Here is a 27,170-nt window from a genome sequence, read left to right as displayed (position 1 = left end):
TTCTCGCCTGCATGCGCCTGCGCCTCGCCCTCGCCCTCGCCCTCGGATGGGTTGGCCGTTACAAGGAATGAAGGAAAAGCTAACGACAAGTAGGCACACATCGTCGCCGCGCTCGATCGGCTGATGATGTCAAACAGCTGGGAGAGGTACTGGCCGCGCATCCTCCCCCCCCCCTCTCTCTCTCTGGCTCTGTCTAAACCGAACGAACGGCCAGGAACCAACCACTCTCATCTCATCAAGACTTAAGCTGGACGCCTCAACTCAGGTTCGGCGTTCGACATGTCACGAGGCGTTACGAGTTAACTGATGCACACGGCGCGCCTCGCTTTACCTGATTAGCGTACCATAGAATGTGTGTACAACCACAACACCGGTGCGGCACGCAGGCTGCTTACACGTATACACAGAGAGAGAGAGGGCCGCGCGACAAGTCAGTGTGCAATCATGGACCCATCAAGGGCCACGCAATCGTCCTCCCTCCCCTTCTCTCCCTATATATTGGACGCATTGCTGTCCTCAAGGATCTGCAACCTCTCCTCCTCCTCCTCCACTCACAACACACCACCGCTCCCTCGCTCTCCGTTCACTGCTCTTTCTCTTGAGCAGCAGGAGATCAAGGGAAGCACCTGGCCTGGCCTGGGATCTATACCTTAGTTAGCCTACCTATCTATCACTTATCTAGAGATGGCTTTCTTGAACATGGAACAGCACACCTGGGCCTTCACCTTTGGAATCTTAGGTAATAATGCATATAATCATCTGCTTGTTTTTTGTTACCTGTGCATGCTGCGCTTCTCATCAAACTACTACAGTCACACATATATATTGTGATTCTACTGGAGTAGTAGTATTTGCTTACTAGATCGTCCTTGCTTCTGGTCATCCCGTTTTTGTGTCTTCCTCGATCATCCTCTTTAAAACACCTTTTCTGTTTCCGAATATACATGCACACGCAATTGCATGCCAAAAAGAAGCTTTTCGCCTTGCTCTCGCTACCTAGCCAGGCCGGCGGTTACTAGCACCAAAACAAACAACATGCATCTTGTGTGCACGCTCACCACACAAGCGTACACAACTCACTGTCTTCCTACCTAGGCACCTTCTTTACTCATGTTTGTTTCTTGCTAGTTTTTTTTTGCTTTACTTGACGCCCTCTCAGTGCTCAATTGTTTTTTTCTTTTTTTGTTGCAGGTAACATAATCTCGCTAATGGTGTTCCTTTCACCGCTGTAAGCACCCTTCTACTTGCTATTTTATCTTTTCAGTATTCAGCATACATCTATATATGTGCATCCATCCATGCGTCCATGCACGTGTGTTGTTTCTACACATTATTTTGCATCCCCACTAAAAACGTACTCCCTCCACGCGAGTGGTTCAGAGGGAGTAGTGCCTAGATCGCGTCGATTAATCACTCTACCAAAGGGAGTAGTACTACTAAAAATAATACTGTACTACTTATAAGAATAAGACCACAGATCGACATGCCATTCAATGAATACATGACTCACGGGAACGGTCACTGTCATCTACAGTGTTCCAGGCTCTTGCTTATACCTGGAGACAACATAGTACATAAACGTAAAAAAAACGTCGCTGTTCGTTAGGTGGCTGCACTACGTACTATTACTAGCACTCATCATACACAGATCTCTATTTTCTATGATTGCATCAATGATCACATAAACCGGCCGGCCGGCGTCCCGGGGTACTTAATCACCTACCTCCAAGCAAAAAAAGAGAAGACGCAATTCTTGCTTAACTCTGCTTAATTAATTACCCCGATTTGATTTGCATCAGCCCGACGTTCTACCGCGTGTACCGCAAGAAGTCGACGGAGGGGTTCCAGTCCACCCCGTACGTGGTCTCGCTCTTCAGCTGCATGCTCTGGATGTACTACGCCTTCCTCAAGTCCGGCGCCGAGCTCCTCCTCACCATCAACGGCGTGGGCTGCGTCATCGAGACGCTATACATCGCCATGTACCTGCTGTACGCGCCCAAGACTGCCAGGCTCCTCACGGCCAAGCTCTTCCTGGGGCTCGACGTGGGGCTCTTCGGCCTCATCGCCCTCGTCACCATGCTCGTCTCCAGGGGCGACCTCCGCGTCCACGTCGTGGGCTGGGTCTGCGTAGCCGTCGCGCTCTGCGTCTTCGTCGCTCCCCTCAGCATCATCGTAAGTCTTCTTAAACGATCGTTAATTTAAGCTATGTATAGTAGATCGATCGACTAGAGATGCAAGCAAGCTGCAGCTTTGATTTGCAATTAAATTTCTGCCATGGTATATATGCTGCTGCAGAGGCTTGTGATCCGGACCAAGAGCGTGGAGTTCATGCCCATCTCCCTCTCCTTCTTCCTCGTGCTCAGCGCCGTCATCTGGTTCGCTTACGGCGCGCTCAAGAAGGACATCTTCGTGGCCGTGCCCAACCTGCTGGGATTCGTCTTCGGCGTCGCGCAGATGGCGCTCTACATGGCGTACCGGAAAAAGAGCCCTGCGACGACCACGGTGGTGCACCAGCTGGAGATCATGAAGCTGCCGGAGCACGTGAAGGACACCAGCAAGGGCGGCACGCCCACCGAGGGCAGGGTCAGCTGCGGCGCCGAGGTGCACCCCATCGTCGACGCGCTGCCGACGTCCGCGGACGACCAGGCGGCGGTGGCAATCGACGTAGAAGAAGCCACCCGCGACGACCGCAACATGCTCATCAGGCCGGAGCAGGCGATCAGGCCTGACATGGCCATTGTTGTCCAAGTGTAGATCCGCTTATTGGCTTCAGCAGTCCTGTTATTAATTCAAGTAGAGCAGCTGCCGATATGTGGGTGCTGTGGTACGCACACGCCACACATGCAGTACTACTAGTAGTGTTGGCCTGGCAGGCCAAAACGTCTATCTACTGGGATATGCATTGCCTCTGCAGAGATGGAGCTTAGCTAGCCCGGCCGGGTGCATGCCATGTGAAGCTTTGCTGTGGGAGATGAGCGGTGAGAGCGAGTGTGAGTGAGTGAGTGAGAGTGAGAGGTCATGCAGCAGCATCAGCATCAGCAGCGTTGTGTGTAATCTATCTAGCTAGTTTATCATCATGTCACATTGTTATCTTCTGTTTCGTGTCATTGATCGATCCATGCAGTCGCATCAATAAACTTGGAACGTTCTATTATTGCAATTGCATTGATCCATGCACTGCGCCCGAGTAGTTAGTTTCCTCTTCGTTTTGATTTTCAGACGGATGTGTTTCTTCTTCTTATCCGGTACTTCCTCGGTTCCATAAACTGGGACGTTTATTCTTTCTAACATTAAAGTATGGGTACTAACATATATTCTAGCTGAGAGTATAACCTATATCTCGGCGACAAAGCGTCAAGCAGGGACGAAAGGTGCCTAAACGCACGTAAACAAAGAAAGATGATCTAAACAATTATTGTTGATATTAAAGATTCTTATGTAGCCAAAGAGCGATTGGTCATCCACCGGTTATACAAATTTGATATTGCTGCATCTGCAATCTTTAAGGGCCTGCATCATCGTACTCCAAAACAGTTGATGCCTTGCGGATAACTCTCTCAACGGTCTATCTAGAGAGTGCACTCATGGATTTGAAGGATCGAGCTGAAGATTTTAATAAACCATCATCGAGCTCAATTTTAATGGGTCCCATGGTTAAATCTTGGATCAACAATATAGAAGTTGTTGTATGTCTACTGTCTCTCGTGAACTAATAGGAGCGGCCAAAGGGCAACATCTTCCACAAGATCATCATCTGGCAAGAAAACTACGTGCCTTTTGAAATAATGGACAGACAAATCCTGCTCATAAGATGGATAGTTTGCCGCCCCTCTGTTGATGGTACTGTAAACATGCGGACAGTTCCAGGGTCTTTTGCTGCCGCGCATGTATCTCGTTCATTGCGTGCGACCATTTTAAAATCCTGGCTATTATATCGACTTGCCTCCTCAAGCTCACGCTAGAAAAATAATTTAAATTCTGACATTGCAAACCTTGAGCGGTAATAACCACCACTACGGGAGAACTGTCGTACGCCGACGGCTAGGCGATGTGCCGACGGCCAAATGTCGGGGCCGTCGGCACAGTAGCCTCCGGAGCACGGTGACGAGGATGACCGTCGGCGTTAAATTGGCCGTCGGTACAGGCTGGATGTGCCGACGGTCACCGTCGGCACAGTTCTGGCCGTCGGCACAGGACCAGTCTAGCCGTCGGCACAACATTTTTTTCCTTTTTTTTCCACTACAGACCTGTGCCGATGGTTTAACCGTCGGCATAGCTTTTTCCTATTTCTTCATGGCAGTCTTCAAAAAAGCATAACTAAATCATTCTAACTGAAAAAAATAAGTATAATATATCAAATTTTGCAGAAAAACAAGATCTATCATAGAAAAATATCAAAAATGGAATATTTCGAAAACCTAAATAAATTTTCTTAAAAATGAGCTATAATGTTCGAGGTTTCATGGCTTTCACACACGCCAAAAATGAAAAATGGTCGCTCGTGGGTCGGATTAGAAATCCACGTCTGGGGTATTGCTTACCATCTTAGGGCCCAAACACGTGCCAAATATGACCTCGTTTCGGTAAATTATGCCATGCCGAGGCCGTTTCCCACCTCATTTGCCCTGAAATCCATAGAACCCCGGACGTGATAGCCCTTTTCGTGAAGGGTTTTCCAAAATAATTGCCAAATCCCAGTTTTGACAAACGGAATAGTTACTATGACATATAAAATGACACCACGCGGTTCAGTGGGATTTTTTGACTTCGTTCAAATTTCCATCTGGCCAAAACAGGCCCCCCCAGGACATGCTGTATCGCCGTACCGGGCGTGCGGGTGCACCCATTCGCGAACAAACTAAACGGACAAAAATTAGCACATATAATGATGCGTCGTACAACTAAAAACACTTTTTCCGGAATTTCTGGAGCGACGGATAGTTGAGCCCTAGTTCAAATCCGGACAGTTTCCAGCGGATTCGGCGGGACACCGCCGGAAGCCGCATGGGTTCTCAAATAGCTAATGCGTGTACATGCCATGTGATAGGTGGTGCGTAGGTGGTCTACTATCATCGCACGGAGGTTTCACGTCATACTAAAATGCGCCCCATGTAGCTGCTTCACAAATAAAAACTGTTTTGGCACGCTAAAAATGAAACGATGGTCGCCCGTGGGTCGGATTAGAAATCCGCACCCGCGGTCTTGCTTCCCATCCTAGGGCCCACACACGTGCCAAATATGACCTCGTTTCGGGAAACTATGCCATGCTGAGGCCGTTTCCCACCTCATTTCCCCTGAAATCCATAGAACTCCGGACGTGATAGCCCTTTTCGTGAAGGGTTTTCAAAATAATTGTCGTATCCCAGTTTTGACAAACGGAATAGTTACCATGACATATAAAATGACGCCACGCGGCTCCGTGGGATTTTTTTGACTTCGTTCAAATTGCCATCTGGCCAAAACAGGGCCACCGGGACATGCGGTATCGCCGTACCGGGCGTGCGGGTGCACCCATTCGCGAACAAACTAAACGGACAAAAATTAGCACATATAATGATGCGTCGTAGAACTAAAAACACTTTTTCCGGAATTTCTGGAGTGACGGATAGTTGAGCCCTAGTTCAAATCCGGTCAGTTTCCAACGGATTCGGCGGGACACCGCCGGAAGCCGCATGGGTTCTCAAATAGCTAACGCGTGTACATGCCATGTGATAGGTGGTGCGTAGGTGGTCTACTATCATCGCACGGAGGTTTCACGTCATACTAAAATGCGCCCCATGTAGCTGCTTCACAAATAAAAACCGTTTGGGCACGCTAAAAATGAAAAGATGGATTCCCGTGGGCCGGACTAGAAATCCGCGTCCGAGGTCTTGCTTCCCATCCTAGGGCCAACACACGTGCCAAATATGACCTCATTTCGGCAAACTATGTCATGCCGAGGCCGTTTCCCACCTCATTTCCGATAAAGTCAACCAGATTTAAACTAGAGGTACTTGATCTATTGCTCATGATTTTTGGGTAAATTAAATTGTAGGTTCAAAATATGATATGGATGTCATATTTGTATTCCTCTCATTTTTCTGATCAATTTAGACATATTATTTGCCAAATTCGTATTTACTGATATTAATTATTCCATATTAAATAAAAAGACAAAAATGAAATAATTTAATTGTTTTTCAAATTCTATATTATTATTTATATATATTCATTGTTGTTTACTTAAGTAATTGTTTAGAATTCAAAAATATACAGATGTGGCAGCACGGTCAAAGGGTTAATATGATTGATATGGTAGTATTAACAACAAGGGCGTCATTTCTTTCATGGAAGCTCATCCGAAGAGAACCAAGAAGTTAAGCGTGCTGGGACGGGAGTAGTGTGAGGATGGGTGACCAACTGGGAAGTTTGACTACAAGTGCAATCTGACCTAATATTAGGTGTACTAATTAGTGTAAGTGTGATTGTGAAAGATTAACAAGTAAAAAAGAATAAGAAGAAAATTGGAAAAAAAATATTTTTTTTTAAAAAAACATAATTTGAATCTTTTTTCAAAAAAAAATTGAAAATTTTGAAATACTATGCCGACGGTATAACCGTCGGCACAACAATCTGTGCCGACGGCCAGTCTGTGCCGATGGTGATCGGGCAGTCCCCGACCAGAACTATGCCGACGACGCTACGCCGACGGTCACCGTCGGCACAGCCTATGCCGACGGCCTTCTTTGCTGTGCCGACGGCTGGCAGCCGTCGGCAGACTGGAGCTCTCCCGTAGTGCACATTCCGGATGTATAAATCTAGGATCTCCAAAGGAAGAGACAGAACACAGTGAAGACCGTCTAACTTAGCTTGCAACTAGTTGGAGATCATCAGTAGTACTCAGTAACTAGGCTGGTGGCATCATCGAAAGTTAGACTACCTAGACTGCTCATAGTGGGAGTAACTTAGGTAGTAACATCACACGTTTTAAGGTGTTTTGGTGACATGGCATAGCAATAAATGAAGAAAGAGAAGGAGGTGGTAACTAGCTATGTTACCATAACATCACACACCTCAAGATAAAATGAGTTTACAAACTAATAAATGAGACTTTGCATGATACTACCTCTAAGTTACTTTCCACTATGAATGTAGTAACATGTACTAGTAACTTATGCATGACACCACCTTATGTTACTCCCCACTATGAGCAGAAGTAACTAAGGTAGTAACATAGAGCTATATGCATTGTCAACTAGACTAATTGATGACATGGCATGATATTAAATGAAAAAATAGATGGTTGTGGTAACTAGCTATGTTACCATAACATCACACTTTTTAAGATAGAATGAGTCTACATGCTAATCAATACACTCATGCATGATAGTACATCTAAGTTATTATTCATTATGAAAGTAGTAACATAGAGTAGTGTCATACGTAGTAGTATATATGTTACTCCTCACTATGACTAGTCTTAGATCAGGCCTGGTTTTCAGCTGCAACAGTAGCACACCGGCGGCCGCTACCTTGAAATATTTTAATACTCCCTCATTTCTAAAAAAAGCTGCTCAACTTTTTATAGATATGAATGTATTTATAGCTATGACATATATATCTACGTACATTTGTATGTACTCCCTTCGTTCAACCAAAAGCTAGTGTCTCAACTTTGTCAAAATTAGATTGTATCTAGACACTATCACTACGGGAACCTGCCGCAGGGCCGACGGCACAGACGGGGTGTGTGCCGACGGCTGAACTGTGCCGACGACGGCCTTCGGCCCTGGAGGTGCTGTGCCGACGGCCACTTTCCTGGGCTGACGGCGTGGCGTTATGTGCCGACGGCGGCCGTCGGCATAGATTCTGGCCGTCGGCCCCGCGGCGGGTTCCGTAGTGTATCAAGTAAACGGATACATCTAAATTTTGATAAAATTAAGACATTTTTGGGTAGGATGGAGGAGTAAATGAAGTTAAGCAGCTTCTTTTTAAACAGATTGAGTGGCATATTATTGTCTTCCATGGATCAACTGTGTGTAGTTAGTTTGTGGTTTCATTTGATTTTGAGACGGGTGTGTTCCTTTTTTTACGTACAATACACATGTAGTTTGCTGACGATTTACACGCAAGCGCGCCCAAGCGCCTGTTTCCCGCGCTATCTACATACTCCGCATACGGTACGCGATCGACGACATACGTACGCGACAACCGTGGTTCGCGCCCTCCAGTGGTCGAAGCTAGCATGGCAGTGCCTCGAGCGTTCCAATCATGTCGTGTGGCAGCGCAAGACAACATCTTACGAGGCACTTTTTTATTGCGGGGAAGGAAAGATCATCGTGCAAGCTAGCGACTCATCACCATTAGTTTGAAGCACGTATAAATGCGCATGAAAGAACGTATTACTACCTCTGTTTTAAGTTAAGAAATAAGACGCACGTCTATTCCAAGATGAGCTTTGACCATAAAAGTTGAGCAACAAAATTTTGATTATATTATACTACCTCTGGACCACTTTAATTGACGCGGGCTGACACAAGAAATACACTCGGTTTGGCTCTCCTCCGCGTCGATTTAATCCGACCGGAGGGAGTATGTATATAGTATCGTTAGATTCGTATTGAAAAACACTTTTTAATGATGCTAATTTCATACAAACAATCTTTATCTATTTAAAGTAATTCTTGGTCAAAAAAAAAAGCTCGTAAAATGAGGACGCCTTATTCCTTGAAACGGAGGTAGTATAAGCTAAAGGCCAACGCTCTATAAGTTTGCCAAATTTTATAGAAATTAAACATCCTAGGGTGATAACTAAGATTTTACCGAAAGTTACATAAGTCATAAGTCATTATCGAAAGGCTGTGTCTACGTTCAGATATAAAACAAACTATACGCTATGTGAACTCGGAGCAACAAATAATATAAAAAACGACCTACGATCGTGCCACGGTAGAGCTCATGGTAGAACTTTGAACAGAAATTCCTCTCACGGCAGAGAAACTAACAAAAACTGTGCCACGGCAGAACCATGTCAGATACTAGATTGAAGCAAAAACTAAACACGAACATCAACTAAAATTTAAAATTAATGCAATCTAAGGCTAAGGCTATGACAAACCCTAACCATAATAGTTTTGGCTTTTTCTGTATAGGACACAACTCACAACTCAACTATGGGGTGGATTTGTGGATGCTTACCGAGGAAACGCTGGAATCTGATACCAAGATGATAAGTGGTTGCCTGATCTTCTCAGTAAGCGAGATGGATGGTGATGAACACGCGATGAACACAGCGGATATACACAATGATAAGTGGATGATAACTTGTATGACGCTGATGAGTCTCTCGATCGATCCATGTCGCCAATGCAACAATTCTCAACCCTGCAAGATATTCGCAAATACACACGCTTGCGCACGTAGCCGCCAACCACGAAGCGGTAAATTGCAATCTTCTAATCCCAAATGGAACAACAGATCACACAAACTTTCAGTAGCATAAAAGTCCAGATCAAAACGAATTGGAGGGTGTAAACTTCAATAGTTTTGCGTAGGAAACAACTATGAACTAGAGTTTATGTTAAACGTGGTCTAGACCTAATTTGGGGGCGTCCCTGCGGCTTATATAGGCGTCCAGGACGACCAGGGGCCGAAATAGTTCGACACAAACTGACCTGAAACAGGTTCGGCCAAAACTGGGTCAAACTCGAGCATGGCCCGCAATGCCCGTGGGGCCGGTAGTGCCGGGGTGTCCCTAGCGGCAGTGTCGTGGTGCATAGGCCGGCAGTGCCGGTGAAGCCTCTTTCCTGCTCTGCGCATGCCTCCCTCTCCTCCCTCGCGCGTCCATGGGTTATTTTCACGTCCAGCACCATGTCCAGATGCTCCTCTCCTCCTCGTGCGACGTCTGCTCCATCTTTATACCCGATCATACATAAATGAAACGACTTAGGCAGTATAAAGTTCTCATCTATCAAAGTATCATTCAGGAGTGAATTCACATGTTGCTTAAGTAGCTTTACACGAGCCCTTGTAATTGGTCCAATCCTAACTTCATTGGACTTGAGCTTCACAACAACATCTTGTTCATCTTGTAATGACGGAGGTAGTAGTCGGTAGGTATGTCCTCATCAGTAACCATGTTGGGATCCAATGGCGCCCACCCTAGAAGCATCTGGCTACGCCACCACCGAGGCCATCAGTCAAACAATTGGCGTGCGTGCGGCCACCACTGAACACCGTTCTTGCTTTTCCACCGGGGAGGCCGCGCTCACTAAGTTGGGCGAGCCGTCTTGAACTTCATCTGAGTAGAAGTGGTGGGAAGATGTCTCCAACGAGGATAGCTCCTCCTCTTCCACCATATCTGACCAGCGCCGAGATCTAGGTGTGGAGATCTCCTCTTCCATGGAGAGAAAGGGAGGGGAAGGGCCACAGGTGGGAGGACCAGACAGGCAGGACCACATGTCACTGGCTGGGGGAGAGGCGGGTTGGGGCGCCGCCGCCGGGTTGGTGGCGGCAGGCGCGCGAAGGAGCGCTCGACGCTTACTACTACGCTCTCCCGTTGCCACAATGAAGATTTCTCAATAAGGGTTGATTGAATATATTCTATAAATGACTACACAGAAGATGATTCATTTGAATTAAAGGGCACCAATGGGTTATTAAGAGCTGGCTTGTTTCTAGCAACATTTTTCTCATTACTAAAGAAAATTGTGTTACCTTATTTTATTTTTCCAAACACTGAGTCAACAAGTCAACAAGGCTGAGTCAAAAATCCACATTCCAATAAGAAACTATATTAAACTTATGCAGCAGCTAAAGCAACGAAAAGTCAGAAGTGTAGGTTGAGTTCCATAGGCACAACACAATTAATAAGAAACTTCCAAGCTTATATAAAAGGGGCTATGCAATCCACTTGTAGACACATTAACACCCATCCTCGTGTGTGATAGAAGAGAAATTCAACACCTGGAACTCGAAGGTAGGCACATGAAGCTTTACAAGGGCTACTGGGGCACCAACAATTTTAGATTAAATTAAACCACACATTCAACATTTCAAACTCGAGACCTTGGCTATGATACCATTTAAGTTTGAACTCATTGAAAAGGCTAGGAAATTAATTTATAAAACATCCACAGGAACAACTACCAAGTTGATCCCAACCGCAGATAAATGCATCCACCAACAAAAATAGGAACAATGCCTCAGTCTAAGGAAACATTTCACAAGACCAATGTACTCACTATGTTAGTGTTCATCTCAAATTATCTATGTTATTTTCTTAGTCTTTTCCATTTAAACAAAGTGGTTGTGATTATAAAATAGTCAGGTTTAACTTCTAGATCAAACTCAGAGCTTATCTGATGTGTTGGATCTCAAATGGATGGTAGATAGGTAGGCAAAGTTACCCAAGCTTATTCTATGGATTTGATGGTACCTGTTTTTCTATGTAGCCAAGGCATGAATGACCTACATGCAGCTATACTTATGTATGTTTCCTAATGCTAATTGTTTGGTCCTTGCAGGAACGCCTAATTATTAGTTAGCCTATGGTGAAGCACTATGTTAATTTGAGTTGAAGATCATGCTATCCAATTTTCGTTGGGAACATGGTATGTACTTACTAATTTGCTGAAAAAATCATATTCACTCTGTCCCACTGTGTGAAGGGATGCAAACCAGTTGAGTTTGAGTGACTCATCTCAGCTCGTCTTAGAATTCAGGCAAGCTCTGTGTTGTGGCTGGGATGCAAACTAGTTGAGTTTGAGTGACTCATCTCAGCTCGTCTTAGAATTCAGGCAAGCTCTGTTTTGTGGGTATACTTTATGGGTGTATCAACATCGTGGCCTAGATCCGGCAAGCCGGGTGGCCCATAGATGGTGATGGTGGCATGTGGCCCATCGGGCGGCCCAGTTGCTGTAGATCAAGATGGATGAAGTCCAGCCCGGGTAACAGCAGCCGGATCTTAACCGCCCTATGAAGATAGTCGGATCTGTGAAGGCCCATGAAGTATCCGGATCCAATACGGTGCATAAGGAAAGGTGGATCCTTGATGTGCACGGCAATGTAATATTCTGTAGTTAGGCATCTTGATTCCGGCTAGGACTCTCCGTGTAAACCCTAGATCCAAGCGCCTTTATAAGCAGGATCCTAGGATCCCTAGAGGCACAACCACAACTCATTGTAACAACGCGAAAGCGCCCAGATAATTCCAGACAAGTAGCAGTAGGCCCTGTCATCGTGTAGGTGTTCCGAAGCTGGGTAAATCGTGTACCACCGTCCCGAGGAAACTCCGCCGAATGGCCCCTACTTCTTCTTCCCTCCATGAGGATCCCTCCTCTGGAGTACCGTCGAATAGGCAACGCCAGTTGGTTCCCATCGTGGGGCCAGCGGCGTTTGGAGGCCGGAACCGGGAGGGTTCTACCTTCGGAGGCATCAGCGACACCATCGCCGTGGGGCGCGTCTTGTACGCCGACAACTTTCCGATTGTCCCTCAGGATGAGTACTGGATTACGGCTAGGACAGACCCCGTCAAGCTCTCCATCATCCCGATTGGCGGGATTACGGCTAGGAATCGCTCGTTTAAGGAAGGTGACCTGGTCCTCCGCCTTCGACAGGTGAAAGAGCATAAGTTGCAATCTCCGTGGGAAGGACCTTTTGTCATCAGCAAAGTGCTACACAACCGATCTTACTAACTCGTTGATTTCCGAGAGTTAAAAGATAGACCCGCCAATTGGCACCGGAAACACAAGCGAGAGGATTCAGATGACATTTACGATGAAACAGACCGCCCTTGGAATATAGCACAACTACGTCATTTCCACACTTTGTAATAGTTATACATGATCAATGAAATAAAACATATGGTTCACTCTTTGAGTCTTTTACCTCCTTTAGATGTTCATTTTTGGATCGTGTATGTTTTTTCCGACTAAAACCAGAGCTGGATGTTTCCGCTCAGGCGTGCATACAAGTTTTGATTTTAAAAATCGTCCTTTAGGACGTAAGCTTAAGTTTTCTGGTGGAAAAGTTTTTTGTTGCAAACTTATGGATTCCTGGTAACGACTTCCGGCACCTTGGCTGGGGGCTTTTTTCCGCGGTTATTGATGGATTACCATTGGGCTTTGTCGCCGCTGGCGAGCGTTTCCGGCTAAAGGTCTTTCGGCTCGCGGACGGTCAAATAAGCAAGCCGGAAAACTTAGAAACTAGCACTTGCTTTTCCGACAATTGAAACATGTATATACTGATAAACGGATAGAAGGATAACTTGTTCCGCCCATGCAATTGTTTCGTCCTAGCTACTTAAGAATATTTAAGTTATATATTACAATCCCTCGACATGGCCAAAATGGTGCATTGTTTTTTCCGCAGGAATAAGTCTTCTACTTCTCCTTAGCCAGAGAAGAGCGAGCTTCATCTTCAGCTTGTGCTTGTTCATCCTCTGCTTCTTTGCCCGGAGAAGAAACATCACCTTCGTCATCATCATCTTCAACTTCTTTTGCCGGAAAAGTGGCACCGCCCTTGGATTTGTCTTTGGAACTGGTCCAGGTAAACTGGTCTTCATCGCAAGATCCAACAGGAGGTGCCTCCGCTTCTCACTCCGTGACATATTCTGCTTCAAGGGCTTCGTCAGCAGGAAGCACCACCTTGTTATAAAATTCATCGTGGCGAATGGGGCGCGCAATCCGGGTATCGTAACCAATGCATGCATTTAATAATGCGTCTACATTAGCATCCGGAAGAACTCCGGTAGTGGTAAGATCGATGTCCAAATGCGGAGCGTGCGCTAGGCACATAACCAAAGACATTTGGGAAGCGCCCCTAGCAGATGAAGCTTGAAGATCCACAACCAATACCGGGAGGGCATCCATTCTTTTGATAAGATCCCGGACATTGCAGGTCCTGCTCTCTTTAATTGAAAAATTGTAGCAGATTTTCCGACACGCGGAGATCAGATCGTTGCAATCTTCTGCGGTGAGCCGGATCAGATCATCACACAGGAACTGGTTGCGGCGCTCTTCGTCGTATCCAAGTGGCTCTGCACAAAATGGTCGAAGCTGAGCGTTAGTTTGAGTTCAAGGGATAAGTTTGACTTGGGAGGTTCCGGATACTTACCCATGACATCTGTGTTGAAAAGGTCCTAGCCTTTCTCCGCAGTATTCATGTAGTTTCGGAGCCCATCGACTTCTTTTTGCAGTTTCTGCAGTGTGTCGCTGTCAACCTTCCGCTTGATCACAAAGTCAGCTTCCTTTTTTAAGAGCTCAGAATTCTTCTCCGCCAGCTGCTTCTCTGCATATTCTCGCTTCTGATCTGCCTCCATGATATTTGTCTCTAAATCTTTATGATAGGAGTGCAGGCTCTCAAGCTCGGAGGATACAGTGGCAAGGGAGGAAGATGTACCTGTTAAAGTTAAGTTAAAATCAATTCAATAGTCGGAAATTTGGACTAATGGTAAGCTTGGTCGGAAACATACCTTGGGCTTCCGCCAGCTGCTTTTCCAGATCCGCAATTTTTTCTTAGTGTACGGCAATATCATCCGTCTGGCCCAAGGTGACGCGGCGCTGTAGGGAGATGTTCTTGTACAGTTCATAATGCAGCACCTGTTGTTCCTGTAAGAGACGGAGCACGGAAAAGTTTCCGGACGCATATAAGTTTTTACGTGTAGACTCTTTCGATGCATCATTGCCTAAAAATTCCGCGCCATGAGGCTTGGGGCTACCACAACTCTTTAAAAAAATCAGTTTGGTTTACTCAAACTATCAAGGTGCTAACTATTTCTAATTTCCGCCTAGATACTTGGGGGCTACTGGGAATACTGGTTTACCTTGCGCTTGACGAGTAGCTGGCGAAAAAGTCACTGATTTCCTTCTTGTGGAGTTGAATCTTGGAAGAATCAACATCAGCTTTTCCCCATGCATTGCTCAGCATGGAGTTCAACAAGTCTTGCTCAAGCTCCCATTTTTCCGCCTCCATCAGCTTGTGGAAGAACTTATGTGAATAAGCCTCTGGAGTGGAGTACAGGTTCGATGGATCACCGAAGTTGTCTGGAAATATGATGGCATCGTTAGCCGGAGCTTTAGCCTTATCGTGGGAGGTCACTTCTGCTTCTTCCGGGATCTTAGGGCATCTCCAGCGGCGCGACGCAAAGGGTCGCTGAGCGACCGTTTTCGTCCGCCGTGACGGAAATGCGTCTGGCACCACCTCCAGCGGGGCGACGCATAGTGACCGGGCCGTCCGCGGAGATGCAAACCTGGCCCAAATCCGCGCCTCGGATGCGTCTCTGCGGACACTGCGCGGATGCGCAAAGTGTCCGCTCGAGTCTGGCGGACATTTTGCCGGGCCCGCCTGGCAGCGACCCTGCGTCGATGCGTCTTCTCAAACGCGCCAGCGACTGTGCCACTGCGTCGCTTCGGCACTCTGCGCCACATTAATGGCGATGCCTCGGCTGCCGAGTGGCCGCAGCCCACCTCTGCCAAGCACGTTAATGGCGATGCCACGCGTCCTGCGGCCACCGCTTGCCTCCGCCCTATATAAAGGGGGCGCACGTTCTTCTTCCTCATCCACTCCTCCAAAGAAACCCTCGCCGCCACAAAGCTCGACCGTAGCGCCGCCTAGGTGTTCCTGCGACGCAGCCAGGCCCATGAGGAAGTCCATGGCCGGTCCTGGTGGCCGGCGAGGCGATCGAGGCCGTGGCCCTGGGCGCCCCCGGGGCCGGGGCAGGGGCCGCCATGGTGGAGCAGCTACAGCCCCACGCTAGCCGTCGCTTGTGCCCTCCTCGTCTTCGTAGGAGGACCGCTGCTTCGAGTTCCTCCTCCGCATCGACGACGACCCACTCGGCATCAAGCGGCTCCCGGACAAGTTCGCCGAGTTCATCGATGGCGTCGATCCGGCCCATTTGCAGCTACGGGAGGCCAGCTGCAACTTCTACCGCTGGACCGTGGAGGTCTTGTTCGACGGGCAGGGCAAGATATACCTGCACACGGTGTGGGACAAGTTCACCTGCGACCTCGCGCTCGAGCCCGGCTACCAGCTCACCTTCCTCTACGAGGGGGACGGCGAGATGATCATTAAGGGGTTCGACGACACAGCCTGCCGCAGGCACTACCACACCGGCGAATCTGGCTCGGACACCGATAGTTAGAACTTAGAGTGTTCTTTCTTTGCAGCGAATCTGGCTACGGGCCAGACGAAGCCAGTAGTGGAGGTTTTTGTCTGTTCTTCCTCGGTAGAACCAACAAGGCACTACTAGGAAAAGCCTCATCAGTGGCGCACGGAAATGAGATTCTGTGTCGCATGGGAGGTGCGCCACAGAAACGTCGCCACAAAAATAAGGTTTCTGTGGCGCACCTGGTCGTGCGCCACAGAATTAAGGTTTCTGTGGCGCACTTTGACTGGTGCGCCACAGAAATAAGTAGTTCTGTGGCGCATGTGATATAGCTGCGCCACAGAAATAGGTGCGCCACAGAATTATGTTTTGGTGTGCCACAGAACAATCTACAGGTATACTCGATTTTGTGCTCCCGGGTGTATTATACAGGTTTTATACTAGTTTTATACACCGTATACAGGTTATATACTGATATAATATAGACAGATATAATATGGACATATATAATCATCACATTACTTAGAGCCCGATCGAGTTATACATATAGCTCCATACAACTCATAATCTATGCAAATTAATTAAGTTCATCATCTCTAGATACAAATGAAGTGACACTGGCCGCCGCCTACACCAGGATGAAATAGAGTACCGCCGCGACGATGGTGAGCAAGAGAGAGAGCACAAGGAAGGTCTTCATCTTGCTCTTGTTCGCTTGGTGCTTCCTCCACTTGGAAACCGCCTCGTGTCTAGTCGGGTACCCTTTGTAGCAGTTGCCGCTGAACTTGTGCACCTGTTTCTTGCACTCCTCCCACTCCTGGAACCCGCCCCTCGAACACGACGTAGTACGTCATCTCTATGGACACAAGGCATATTAGTATAACGCAATGGAAAGAGTTAGAGGGTTCACATGCATACATATTCACAAGAATTAAAGCAAGGAAATAATAATAAACCTAAAAGACATATAGCATCGGTATCACATAAGTAATATGGTTTAACGATAACGACTACAATAGTAATTGAAGTCCAACAACGACAACCACCGTTTCGAGCAAATTAAGCAAGTTTAGTTTACAACACGGTATAAATTGTCCATCGATTCAAAGTAATGCTAGGCACACTGGCCTCGGTCAACGAGACGTCTTCTTGAGCGGCTCCGGGAACGGCTTGTACAAGTCCTTCGTCGTCCACGTCCTTCCATCACCCTTCCTATGTAGGCGTTCTTCGATATCCCTCTTAGACAACCCTCTGAGTTTTTTTTTTGAAAGGAATACGGTAAGGGAAGCCCCTACAGTGATTTTTGTTTTTAAATAATAAGAACCCAAATTCACATCCCTGGGGACTTGAACCTGGGTGGTTGGGTTGTACATCCACTTCCCTAACCAAGTGAGCTAGGCTCACTTCTTGACAACCCTCTGAGTTGGTGTAAGAGCCCCGATGCGTTGGATACATCTTGTAAGATAATTTCGAGAGCTTTACTTGGATGCGATGGAAGTCTTCTCTAAGATCATTGATACGTCTCCGACGTATCGATAATTTCTTATGTTCCATGCCACATTATTGATGATATCTACATGTTTTATGCATACTTTACATCATATTTATGCATTTTCTGGAACTAACCTATTAACAAGATGCCGAAGAGCCGATTCTTTGTTTCTGCTGTTTTTGGTTTCAAAAATCCTAGTAAGGAAATATTCTCGGAATTGGACGAAATCAACGCCCAGGGTCCTATTTTCACACGAAGCTTCCAGAAGACCGAAGAGTCAACGAAGTGGGGCCACGAGGTGGCCAGGAGGTAGGGCGGCGCGGCCCAAGCCCTGGTCGCGCCGGCCTATCTCCTGGGCCCCTCGCGACGCCCCTTGACCTGCCCTTCCGCCTACAAATAGCCTTCGTCGCGAAACCCCCAGTACCGAGAGCCACGATACGGAAAACCTTCCAGAGACGCCGCCGCCGCCAATCCCATCTCGGGGGATTCAGGAGATCGCCTCCGGCACCCTGCCGGAGAGGGGATTCATCTCCCGGAGGACTCTACACCGCCATGGTCGCCTGCGGAGTGATGAGTGAGTAGTTCACCCCTGGACTATGGGTCCATAGCAGTAGCTAGATGGTTGTCTTCTCCTCATTATGCTTCATTGTCGGATCTTGTGAGCTGCCGAACATGATCAAGATCATCTATCTGTAATGCTATATGTTGTGTTTGTTGGGATCCGATGAATAGAGAATACTATGTTATGTTGATTATCAATTTATATCTATGTGTTGTTTATGATCTTGCATGCTCTCCGTTATTAGTAGAGGCTCTGGCCAAGTTTTTGCTAGTAACTCCAAGAGGGAGTATTTATGCTCGATAGTGGGTTCATGTCTCCGTGAATCTGGGGGAGTGACAGAAACCTCTAAGGTTATGGATGTGCTGTTGCCACTAGGGATAAAACATTGATGCTATGTTCGAGGATGTAGTTATTGATTACATTACGCACCATACTTAATGCAATTGTCTGTTGTTAGCAACTTAATACTGGAGGGGGTTCGGATGATAACCTGAAGGTGGACTTTTTAGGCATAGATGCATGCTGGATAGCGGTCTATGTACTTTGTCGTAATGCCCAATTAAATCTCACAATACTCATCATAATATGTATGTGCATGGTCATGCCCTCTTTATTTGTCAATTGCCCAACTGTAATTTGTTCACCCAACATGCTATTTATCTTATGGGAGAGACACCACTAGTGAACTGTGGACCCCGGTCCAATCCTTTACATCTGAAATACAATCTACTGCAATACTTGTTCTACTGTTTTCTGCAAACAATCATCATCCACACTATACATCTAATCCTTTGTTACAGCAAGCCGGTGAGATTGACAACCTTATTGTTTCGTTGGGGCAAAGTACTTGGTTTGTGTTGTGCAGGTTCCACGTTGGCGCCGGAATCCCTGGTGTTGCGCCGCACTACATCTCGCCGCCATCAACCTTCAACGTGCTTCTTGACTCCTACTGGTTCGATAAACCTTGGTTTCTAACTGAGGGAAACTTACTGCTGTACGCATCACACCTTCCACTTGGGGTTCCCAACGGTCACGTGCTGTACACGTGTCAAGCTAAATTTCTGGCGCCGTTGCCGGGGAGATCAAGACACGCTGCAAGGGGAGTCTCCACATCCCAATCTCTTTACTTTGTTTTGTCTTGCTTTATTTTATTTACTTTCTTGTTTGCTGCACTAAATCAAAATACAAAAAATTAGTTGTTAGTTTTACTTTGTTTACTGTCTTGCACTCTATATTAAAAACCCAAAAAATAAGTTACTTGCATTTACTTTATCTAGTTTGCTTTATTTACTGCTGCTAAAATGGGTACTCCTGAAAATACTAAGTTGTGTGACATCACAACCACAAATAATAATGATTTCTTATGCACACCTATTGCTCCACCTGCTACTACAGCAGAATTCTTTGAAATTAAACCTGCTTTACTAAATCTTGTTATGCGAGAGCAATTTTCTGGTGTTAGTTCTGATGATGCTGCTGCCCATCTCAATAATTTTGTTGAACTATGTGAAATGCAAAAGTATAAAGATGTAGATGGTGACATTATAAAATTAAAATTGTTCCCTTTCTCATTAAGAGGAAGAGCTAAAGATTGGTTGCTATCTCTGCCTAAGAATAGTATTGATTCATGGACTAAATGCAAGGATGCTTTTATTGGTAGATATTATCCCCCTGCTAAAATTATATCTTTGAGGAGTAGCATAATGAATTTTAAACAATTGGATAATGAGCATGTTGCACAAGCATGGGAGAGAATGAAATCTTTGGTTAAAAACTACCCAACCCATGGACTGACTACCTGGATGATCATCCAAACCTTTTATGCAAGACTGAATTTTTCTTCGCGGAACCTATTGGATTCAGCTGCTGGAGGTACCTGATACGTCTCCGACGTATCGATAATTTCTTATGTTTCATGCCACATTATTGATGTTATCTACATGTTTTATGCACACTTTATGTCATATTCGTGCATTTTCTGGAACTAACCTATTAACAAGATGCCGAAGCGCCAGTTGCTGTTTTCTGCTGTTTTTGGTTTCAGAAATCCTAGTAAAGAAATATTCTCGGAATTGGACGAAATCAAAGCCCAGGGGCCTATTTTTCCACGAAGCTTCCAGAAGTCCGAAGACGAAACGAAGTGGGGCCACAGGGTGCCCAAACCCTAGGGTGGCGCGGCCCCCCCCTTGGCCGCGCCGGCCTGTGGTGTGGGGCCCTTGTGCCCCCTCCTGACTTGCCCTTCCGCCTACTTAAAGCCTCCGTGATGAAACCCCCAGCACCGAGAGCCACGATACGGAAAACCTTCCAGAGATGCCGCCAACGCCGATCCCATCTCGGGGGATCCAGGAGATCGCCTCCGGCACCCTGCCGGAGAGGGGAATCATCTCCCGGAGGACTCTACGCCGCCATGGTTGCCTCCGGTGTGATGTGTGAGTAGTCTACCCCTGGACTATGGGTCCATAGCAGTAGCTAGATGGTTGTCTTCTCCCCATTGTGCTATCATTGTCGGATCTTGTGAGCTGCCTAACATGATCAAGATCATCTATCTGTAATTCTATATGTTGCGTTTGTTGGGATCCGATGAATAGAGAATACTTGTTATGTTGATTATCAAAGTTATATCTACGTGTTGTTTATGATCTTGCATGCTTTCCGTTACTAGTAGATGCTCTGGCCAAGTAGATGCTTGTAACTCCAAGAGGGAGTACTTATGCTCGATAGTGGGTTCATGCCTGCATTGACACCGGGACAAAGGATGAAAGTTCTAAGGTTGTGTTGTGCTGTTGCCACTAGGGATAAAACATTGATGCTATGTCTAAGGATGTAGTTGTTGATTACATTACGCACCATACTTAATGCAATTGTCTGTTGCTTTGCAACTTAATACTGGAGGGGGTTCGGATGATAACCTGAAGGTGGACTTTTTAGGCATAGATGCAGTTGGATGGCGGTCTATGTACTTTGTCGTAATGCCCAATTAAATCTCACTATACTCATCATGATATGTATGTGCATGGTCATGCTCTCTTTATTTGTCAATTGCCCAACTGTAATTTGTTCACCCAACATGCTGTTCATCTTATGGGAGAGACACCTCTAGTGAACTGTGGACCCCGGTCCAATTCTCTTTACTGAAATACAATCTACTGCAATACTTGTTCTACTGTTTTCTGCAAACAATCATCTTCCACACAATACGGTTAATCCTTGTTACAGCAAGCCGGTGAGATTGACAACCTCACTGTTTCGTTGGGGCAAAGTACTTTGGTTGTGTTGTGCAGGTTCCACGTTGGCGCCGGAATCCCTGGTGTTGCGCCGCACTACATCCCGCCGCCATCAACCTTCAACGTGCTTCTTGACTCCTACTGGTCCGATTAAACCTTGGTTTCTTACTGAGGGAAACTTGCCGCTGTGCGCATCACACCTTCCTCTTGGGGTTCCCAACGGACGTGCCAACCACACGCATCAAGCAAATTTCTGGTGCCGCTGCCGGGGAGATCAAGACACGCTGCAAGGGGAGTCTCCACTTCTCAATCTCTTTACTTTGTTTTTGTCTTGCTTAGTTTTATTTACTACTTTGTTTGCTGCACTAAATCAAAATACAAAAAAAAAAAAATTAGTTGCTAGTTTTACTTTATTTGCTATCTTGTTTGCTATATCAAAAACACAAAAAAAATTAGTTACTTGTTTTACTTTACTTAATATCATGCATGTTTTTATTTCACTAGTTTGGCATAATGGACAAGAATGAGCTTCTATTTCTATTTCCTGATTTAAAACATGGATTGTTTGATGCGAAAATTAAAAAACCTATGGAATCTTATTTGCATGCTGGTAGTAATATTAGTATGAACGCTTTGAACACCATTGTTGATAATAATATAGAAAGTTGTAAGCTTGGGGAAGCTGGTTTTCATGATCTTTTTATTCCCCCAAGCATTGATGAGAAAATTTACTTTGATGATACTTTGCCTCCTATTTATGATAATGATATTGGTCTTTCAGTACCGTCTGTTATGGAGGATAAATTTGATTATGATTACAATATGCCTCCTATATTTGATGATGAGAATAATAATGATAGCTACTTTGTTGAATTTGCTCCCACTACAACTAATAAAATTGATTATGCCTATGTGGAGAGTAATAATTTTATGCATGAGACTCATGATAAGAATGCTTTATGTGATAGTTATATTGTTGAGTTTGCTCATGATGCTACTGAAAGTTATTATGAGAGAGGAAAATATGGTTGTAGAAATTTTCATGTTACTAAAACACCTCTCTATGTGCTGAAATTTTTGAAACTACACTTGTTTTATCTTCCTGATCTTGTCACTTTGCTTTTCATGAATTTATTTGTGTACAAGATTCCTTTTCATAGGAAGCATGTTAGGCTTAAATTTGTTTTGAATTTGCCTCTTGATGCTCTCTTTTGCTTCAAATACTATTTCTTGCGAGTGCATCATTAAAACTGCTGAGCCCATCTTAATGGCTATAAAGAAAGAACTTCTTGGGAGATAACCCATGTGTTATTTTGCTACAGTACTTTGTTTTATATTTGTGTCTTGGAAGTTGTTTACTACTGTAGCAACCTCTCCTTATCTTAGTTTAGTGTTTTGTTGTGCCAAGTAAAGCCGTTGATAGAAAAGTAAGTACTAGATTTGGATTACTGCGCAGTTCCAGATTTCTTTGCTGTCACGAATCTGGGTCCACCTCCCTGTAGGTAGCTCAGAAAATTAAGCCAATTTACATGCATGATCCTCAGATATGTACGCAACTTTCATTCAATTTGAGCATTTTCATTTGAGCAAGTCTGTTGCCATTTTAAAATTCGTCAATATGAACTGTTCTGTTTTGACAGATTCTACCTTTTATTTCGCATTGCCTCTTTTGCTATGTTGGATGAATTTCTTTGATCCACTAATGTCCAGTAGCATTATGCAATGTCCAGAAGTGTTAAGAATGATTGTGTCACCTCTGAATATGTTAATTTTTATTGTGCACTAACCCTCTAATGATTTGTTTCGAGTTTGGTGTGGAGGAAGTTTTCAAGGATCAAGAGAGGAGTATGATGCAACATGATCAAGGAGAGTGAAAGCTCTAAGCTTGGGGATGCCCCGGTGGTTCACCCCTGCATATATCAAGAAGACTCAAGCGTCTAAGCTTGGGGATGCCCAAGGCATCCCCTTCTTCATCGACAACATTATCAGGTTCCTCCCCTGAAACTACATTTTTATTCCATCACATCTTATGTGCTTTTTCTTGGAGCATCGGTTTGTTTTTATTTTTGTTTTGTTTGAATAAAATGGATCCTAGCATTCACTTTATGGGAGAGAGACACGCTCTGCTGTAGCATATGGACAAGTATGTCCTTGGTTTCTACTCATTGTATTCATGGCGAAGTTTCTCCTTCGTTAAATTGTTATATGGTTGGAATTGGAAAATGATACATGTAGTAATTGCTATAAATGTCTTGGGTAATGTGATACTTGGCAATTGTTGTGCTCATGATTAAGCTCTTGCATCATATGCTTTGCACCCATTAATGAAGAAATACATAGAGCATGCTAAAATTTGGTTTGCATATTTGGTTTCTCTAAGGTCTAGATAATTTCTAGTATTGAGTTTGAACAACAAGGAAGACGGTGTAGAGTCTTATAATGTTTTCAATATGTCTTTTATGTGAGTTTTGCTGCACCGGTTCATCCTTGTGTTTGTTTCAAATAAGCCTTGCTAGCCTAAACCTTGTATCGAGAGGGAATACTTCTCATGCATCCAAAATACTTGAGCCAACCACTATGCCAATTGTGTCCACCATACCTACCTACTACATGGTATTTTCGCCATTCCAAAGTAAATTGCTTGAGTGCTACCTTTAAAATTCCATCATTCACCTTTGCAATATATAGCTCATGGGACAAATAGCTTAAAAACTATTGTGGTATTGAATATGTAATTATGCACTTTATCTCTTATTAAGTTGCTTGTTGTGCGATAACCATGTTCAATGGGGACGCCATCAACTACTCATTGTTGAATTTCATGTGAGTTGCTATGCATGTCCGTCTTGTCTGAAGTAAGAGAGATCTACCACCTTATGGTTAAGCATGCATAATGTTAGAGAAGAACATTGGGCCGCTAACTAAAGCCATGATCCATGGTGGAAGTTTCAGTTTTGGACATATATCCTCAATCTCAAATGAGAAAATTATTAATTGTTGTTACATGCTTATGCATAAAAGAGGAGTCCATTATCTGTTGTCTATGTTATCCCGGTATGGATGTCTAAGTTGAAGAATAATCAATAGCGAGAAATCCAATGCGAGCTTTCTCCTTAGACCTTTGTACAGGCGGCATAGAGGTACCCCTTTGTGACACTTGGTAAAAACATGTGCATTGTGATGATCCAAAGAGTCCAAGCTAATTAGGACAAGGTGCGGGCACTATTAGTACACTATGCATGAGGCTTGCAACTTATAAGATATAATTTACATGATGCATATGCTTTATTACTACCGTTGACAAAATTGTTTCATGTTTTCAAAATCAAAGCTCTAGCACAAATATAGCAATCGATGCTTTTCCTCTATGGAGGACCATTCTTTTACTTTCAATGTTGAGTCAGTTCACCTATTTCTCTCCACCTCAAGAAGCAAACACTTGTGTGAACTGTGCATTGATTCCTACATACTTGCTTATTGCACTTATTATATTACTCTATGTTGACAATATCCATGAGATATACATGTTACAAGTTGAAAGCAACCGCTGAAACTTAATCTTCTTTTTTGTTGCTTCAATACCTTTACTTTAAATTATTGCTTTATGAGTTAACTCTTATGCAAGACTTAATTGATGCTTGTCTTGAAGTGCTATTCATGAAAAGTCTTTGCTTTATGATTCACTTGTTTACTCATGTCATATACATTGTTTTGATCGCTGCATTCACTACATATGCTTTACAAATAGTATGATCAAGATTATGATGGCATGTCACTCCAGAAATTATCTGTGTTATCGTTTTACCTGCTCGGGACGAGCAGAACTAAGCTTGGGGATGCTGATACGTCTCCGACGTATCGATAATTTCTTATGTTTCATGCCACATTATTGATGTTATCTACATGTTTTATGCACACTTTATGTCATATTCGTGCATTTTCTGGAACTAACCTATTAACAAGATGCCGAAGCGCCAGTTGCTGTTTTCTGCTGTTTTTGGTTTCAGAAATCCTAGTAAAGAAATATTCTCGGAATTGGACGAAATCAAAGCCCAGGGGCCTATTTTTCCACGAAGCTTCCAGAAGTCCGAAGATGAAACGAAGTGGGGCCACAGGGTGCCCAAACCCTAGGGCGGCGCGGCCCCCCCTTGGCCGCGCCGGCCTGTGGTGTGGGGCCCCTGTGCCCCCTCCTGACTTGCCCTTTCGCCTACTTAAAGCCTCCGTGACGAAACCCCCAGTACCGAGAGCCACGATACGGAAAACCTTCCAGAGACGCCGCCAACGCCGATCCCATCTCGGGGGATCCAGGAGATCGCCTCCGGCACCCTGCCGGAGGGGATTCATCTCCCGGAGGACTCTACGCTGCCATGGTCGCCTCCGGTGTGATGTGTGAGTAGTCTACCCCTGGACTATGGGTCCATAGCAGTAGCTAGATGGTTGTCTTCTCCCCATTGTGCTATCATTGTCGGATCTTGTGAGCTGCCTAACATGATCAAGATCATCTATCTGTAATTCTATATGTTGCGTTTGTTGGGATCCGATGAATAGAGAATACTTGTTATGTTGATTATCAAAGTTATATCTACGTGTTGTTTATGATCTTGCATGCTTTCCGTTACTAGTAGATGCTCTGGCCAAGTAGATGCTTGTAACTCCAAGAGGGAGTACTTATGCTCGATAGTGGGTTCATGCCTGCATTGACACCTGGGACAGTGACAGAAAGTTCTAAGGTTGTGTTGTGCTGTTGCCACTAGGGATAAAACATTGATGCTATGTCTAAGGATGTAGTTGTTGATTACATTACGCACCATACTTAATGCAATTGTCTGTTGCTTTGCAACTTAATACTGGAGGGGGTTCGGATGATAACCTGAAGGTGGACTTTTTAGGCATAGATGCAGTTGGATGGCGGTCTATGTACTTTGTCGTAATGCCCAATTAAATCTCACTATACTCATCATGATATGTATGTGCATGGTCATGCTCTCTTTATTTGTCAATTGCCCAACTGTAATTTGTTCACCCAACATGCTGTTCGTCTTATGGGAGAGACACCTCTAGTGAACTGTGGACCCCGGTCCAATTCTCTTTACTGAAATACAATCTACTGCAATACTTGTTCTACTGTTTTCTGCAAACAATCATCTTCCACACAATACGGTTAATCCTTGTTACAGCAAGCCGGTGAGATTGACAACCTCACTGTTTCGTTGGGGCAAAGTACTTTGGTTGTGTTGTGCAGGTTCCACGTTGGCGCCGGAATCCCTGGTGTTGCGCCGCACTACATCCCGCCGCCATCAACCTTCAACGTGCTTCTTGACTCCTACTGGTCCGATTAAACCTTGGTTTCTTACTGAGGGAAACTTGCCGCTGTGCGCATCACACCTTCCTCTTGGGGTTCCCAACGGACGTGCCAACCACACGCATCAGTACCTTTATGTCCATCACTCTTGGCGAAGCAACAAAGCTTCTTGACAATATGATGATTAATTACTCTGAATGGCACACGGAAAGAGCTCCACAAGGTAAGAAGGTAAATTCTGTTGAAGAAACCTCTTCCTTGAGTGATAAGATTGATGCTATTATGTCTATGCTTGTGAATGATAGGACTAATGTTGATCCTAATAATGTTCCGTTAGCTTCATTGGTTGCACAAGAAGAACATGTTGATGTAAACTTCATTAAAAATAATAATTTCAACAACAATGCTTACCGGAACAATTCTAGTAACAACTATAGGCCATATCCTTATAATAATGGCAACGGCTATGGTAATTCTTATGGGAATTCTTACAACAATAATAGGAA

General features: G+C 44.9%; 1 protein-coding gene across 1 annotated transcript; it reads left to right on the top strand.

Moving 5' to 3' along the window:
* Positions 1–535: 535 nt before the first annotated feature.
* On the top strand, positions 536–2,901 carry LOC127319516 (bidirectional sugar transporter SWEET15). The gene is made up of 4 exons (XM_051349490.2): positions 536–739; positions 1,192–1,228; positions 1,800–2,172; positions 2,296–2,901. Exons 1-4 carry the CDS (start codon positions 685–687, stop codon positions 2,752–2,754), a joined length of 924 nt encoding a protein of 307 aa, XP_051205450.1. The 5' UTR covers positions 536–684; the 3' UTR covers positions 2,755–2,901.
* Positions 2,902–27,170: the final 24,269 nt, after the last annotated feature.

Source organism: Lolium perenne, chromosome 6 (assembly GCF_019359855.2).
Source record: "Lolium perenne isolate Kyuss_39 chromosome 6, Kyuss_2.0, whole genome shotgun sequence".
In the NCBI taxonomy this organism is placed as follows: domain Eukaryota; kingdom Viridiplantae; phylum Streptophyta; class Magnoliopsida; order Poales; family Poaceae; genus Lolium; species Lolium perenne.
The sequence above is the reverse complement of the archived record's forward strand: the minus strand, read 5'-3'. Positions and strand labels throughout refer to the sequence as shown.

Coding starts and splice junctions, on each gene's coding strand:
- LOC127319516 (XM_051349490.2), top strand. CDS start 685: ATGGCTTTCTTGAACATGGAACAGCACACCTGGGCCTTCACCTTTGGA. Junction 1,229..1,799: donor ATGGTGTTCCTTTCACCGCT/GTAAGCACCCTT, acceptor GATTTGCATCAG/CCCGACGTTCTACCGCGTGT. Junction 2,173..2,295: donor TCGCTCCCCTCAGCATCATC/GTAAGTCTTCTT, acceptor ATGCTGCTGCAG/AGGCTTGTGATCCGGACCAA.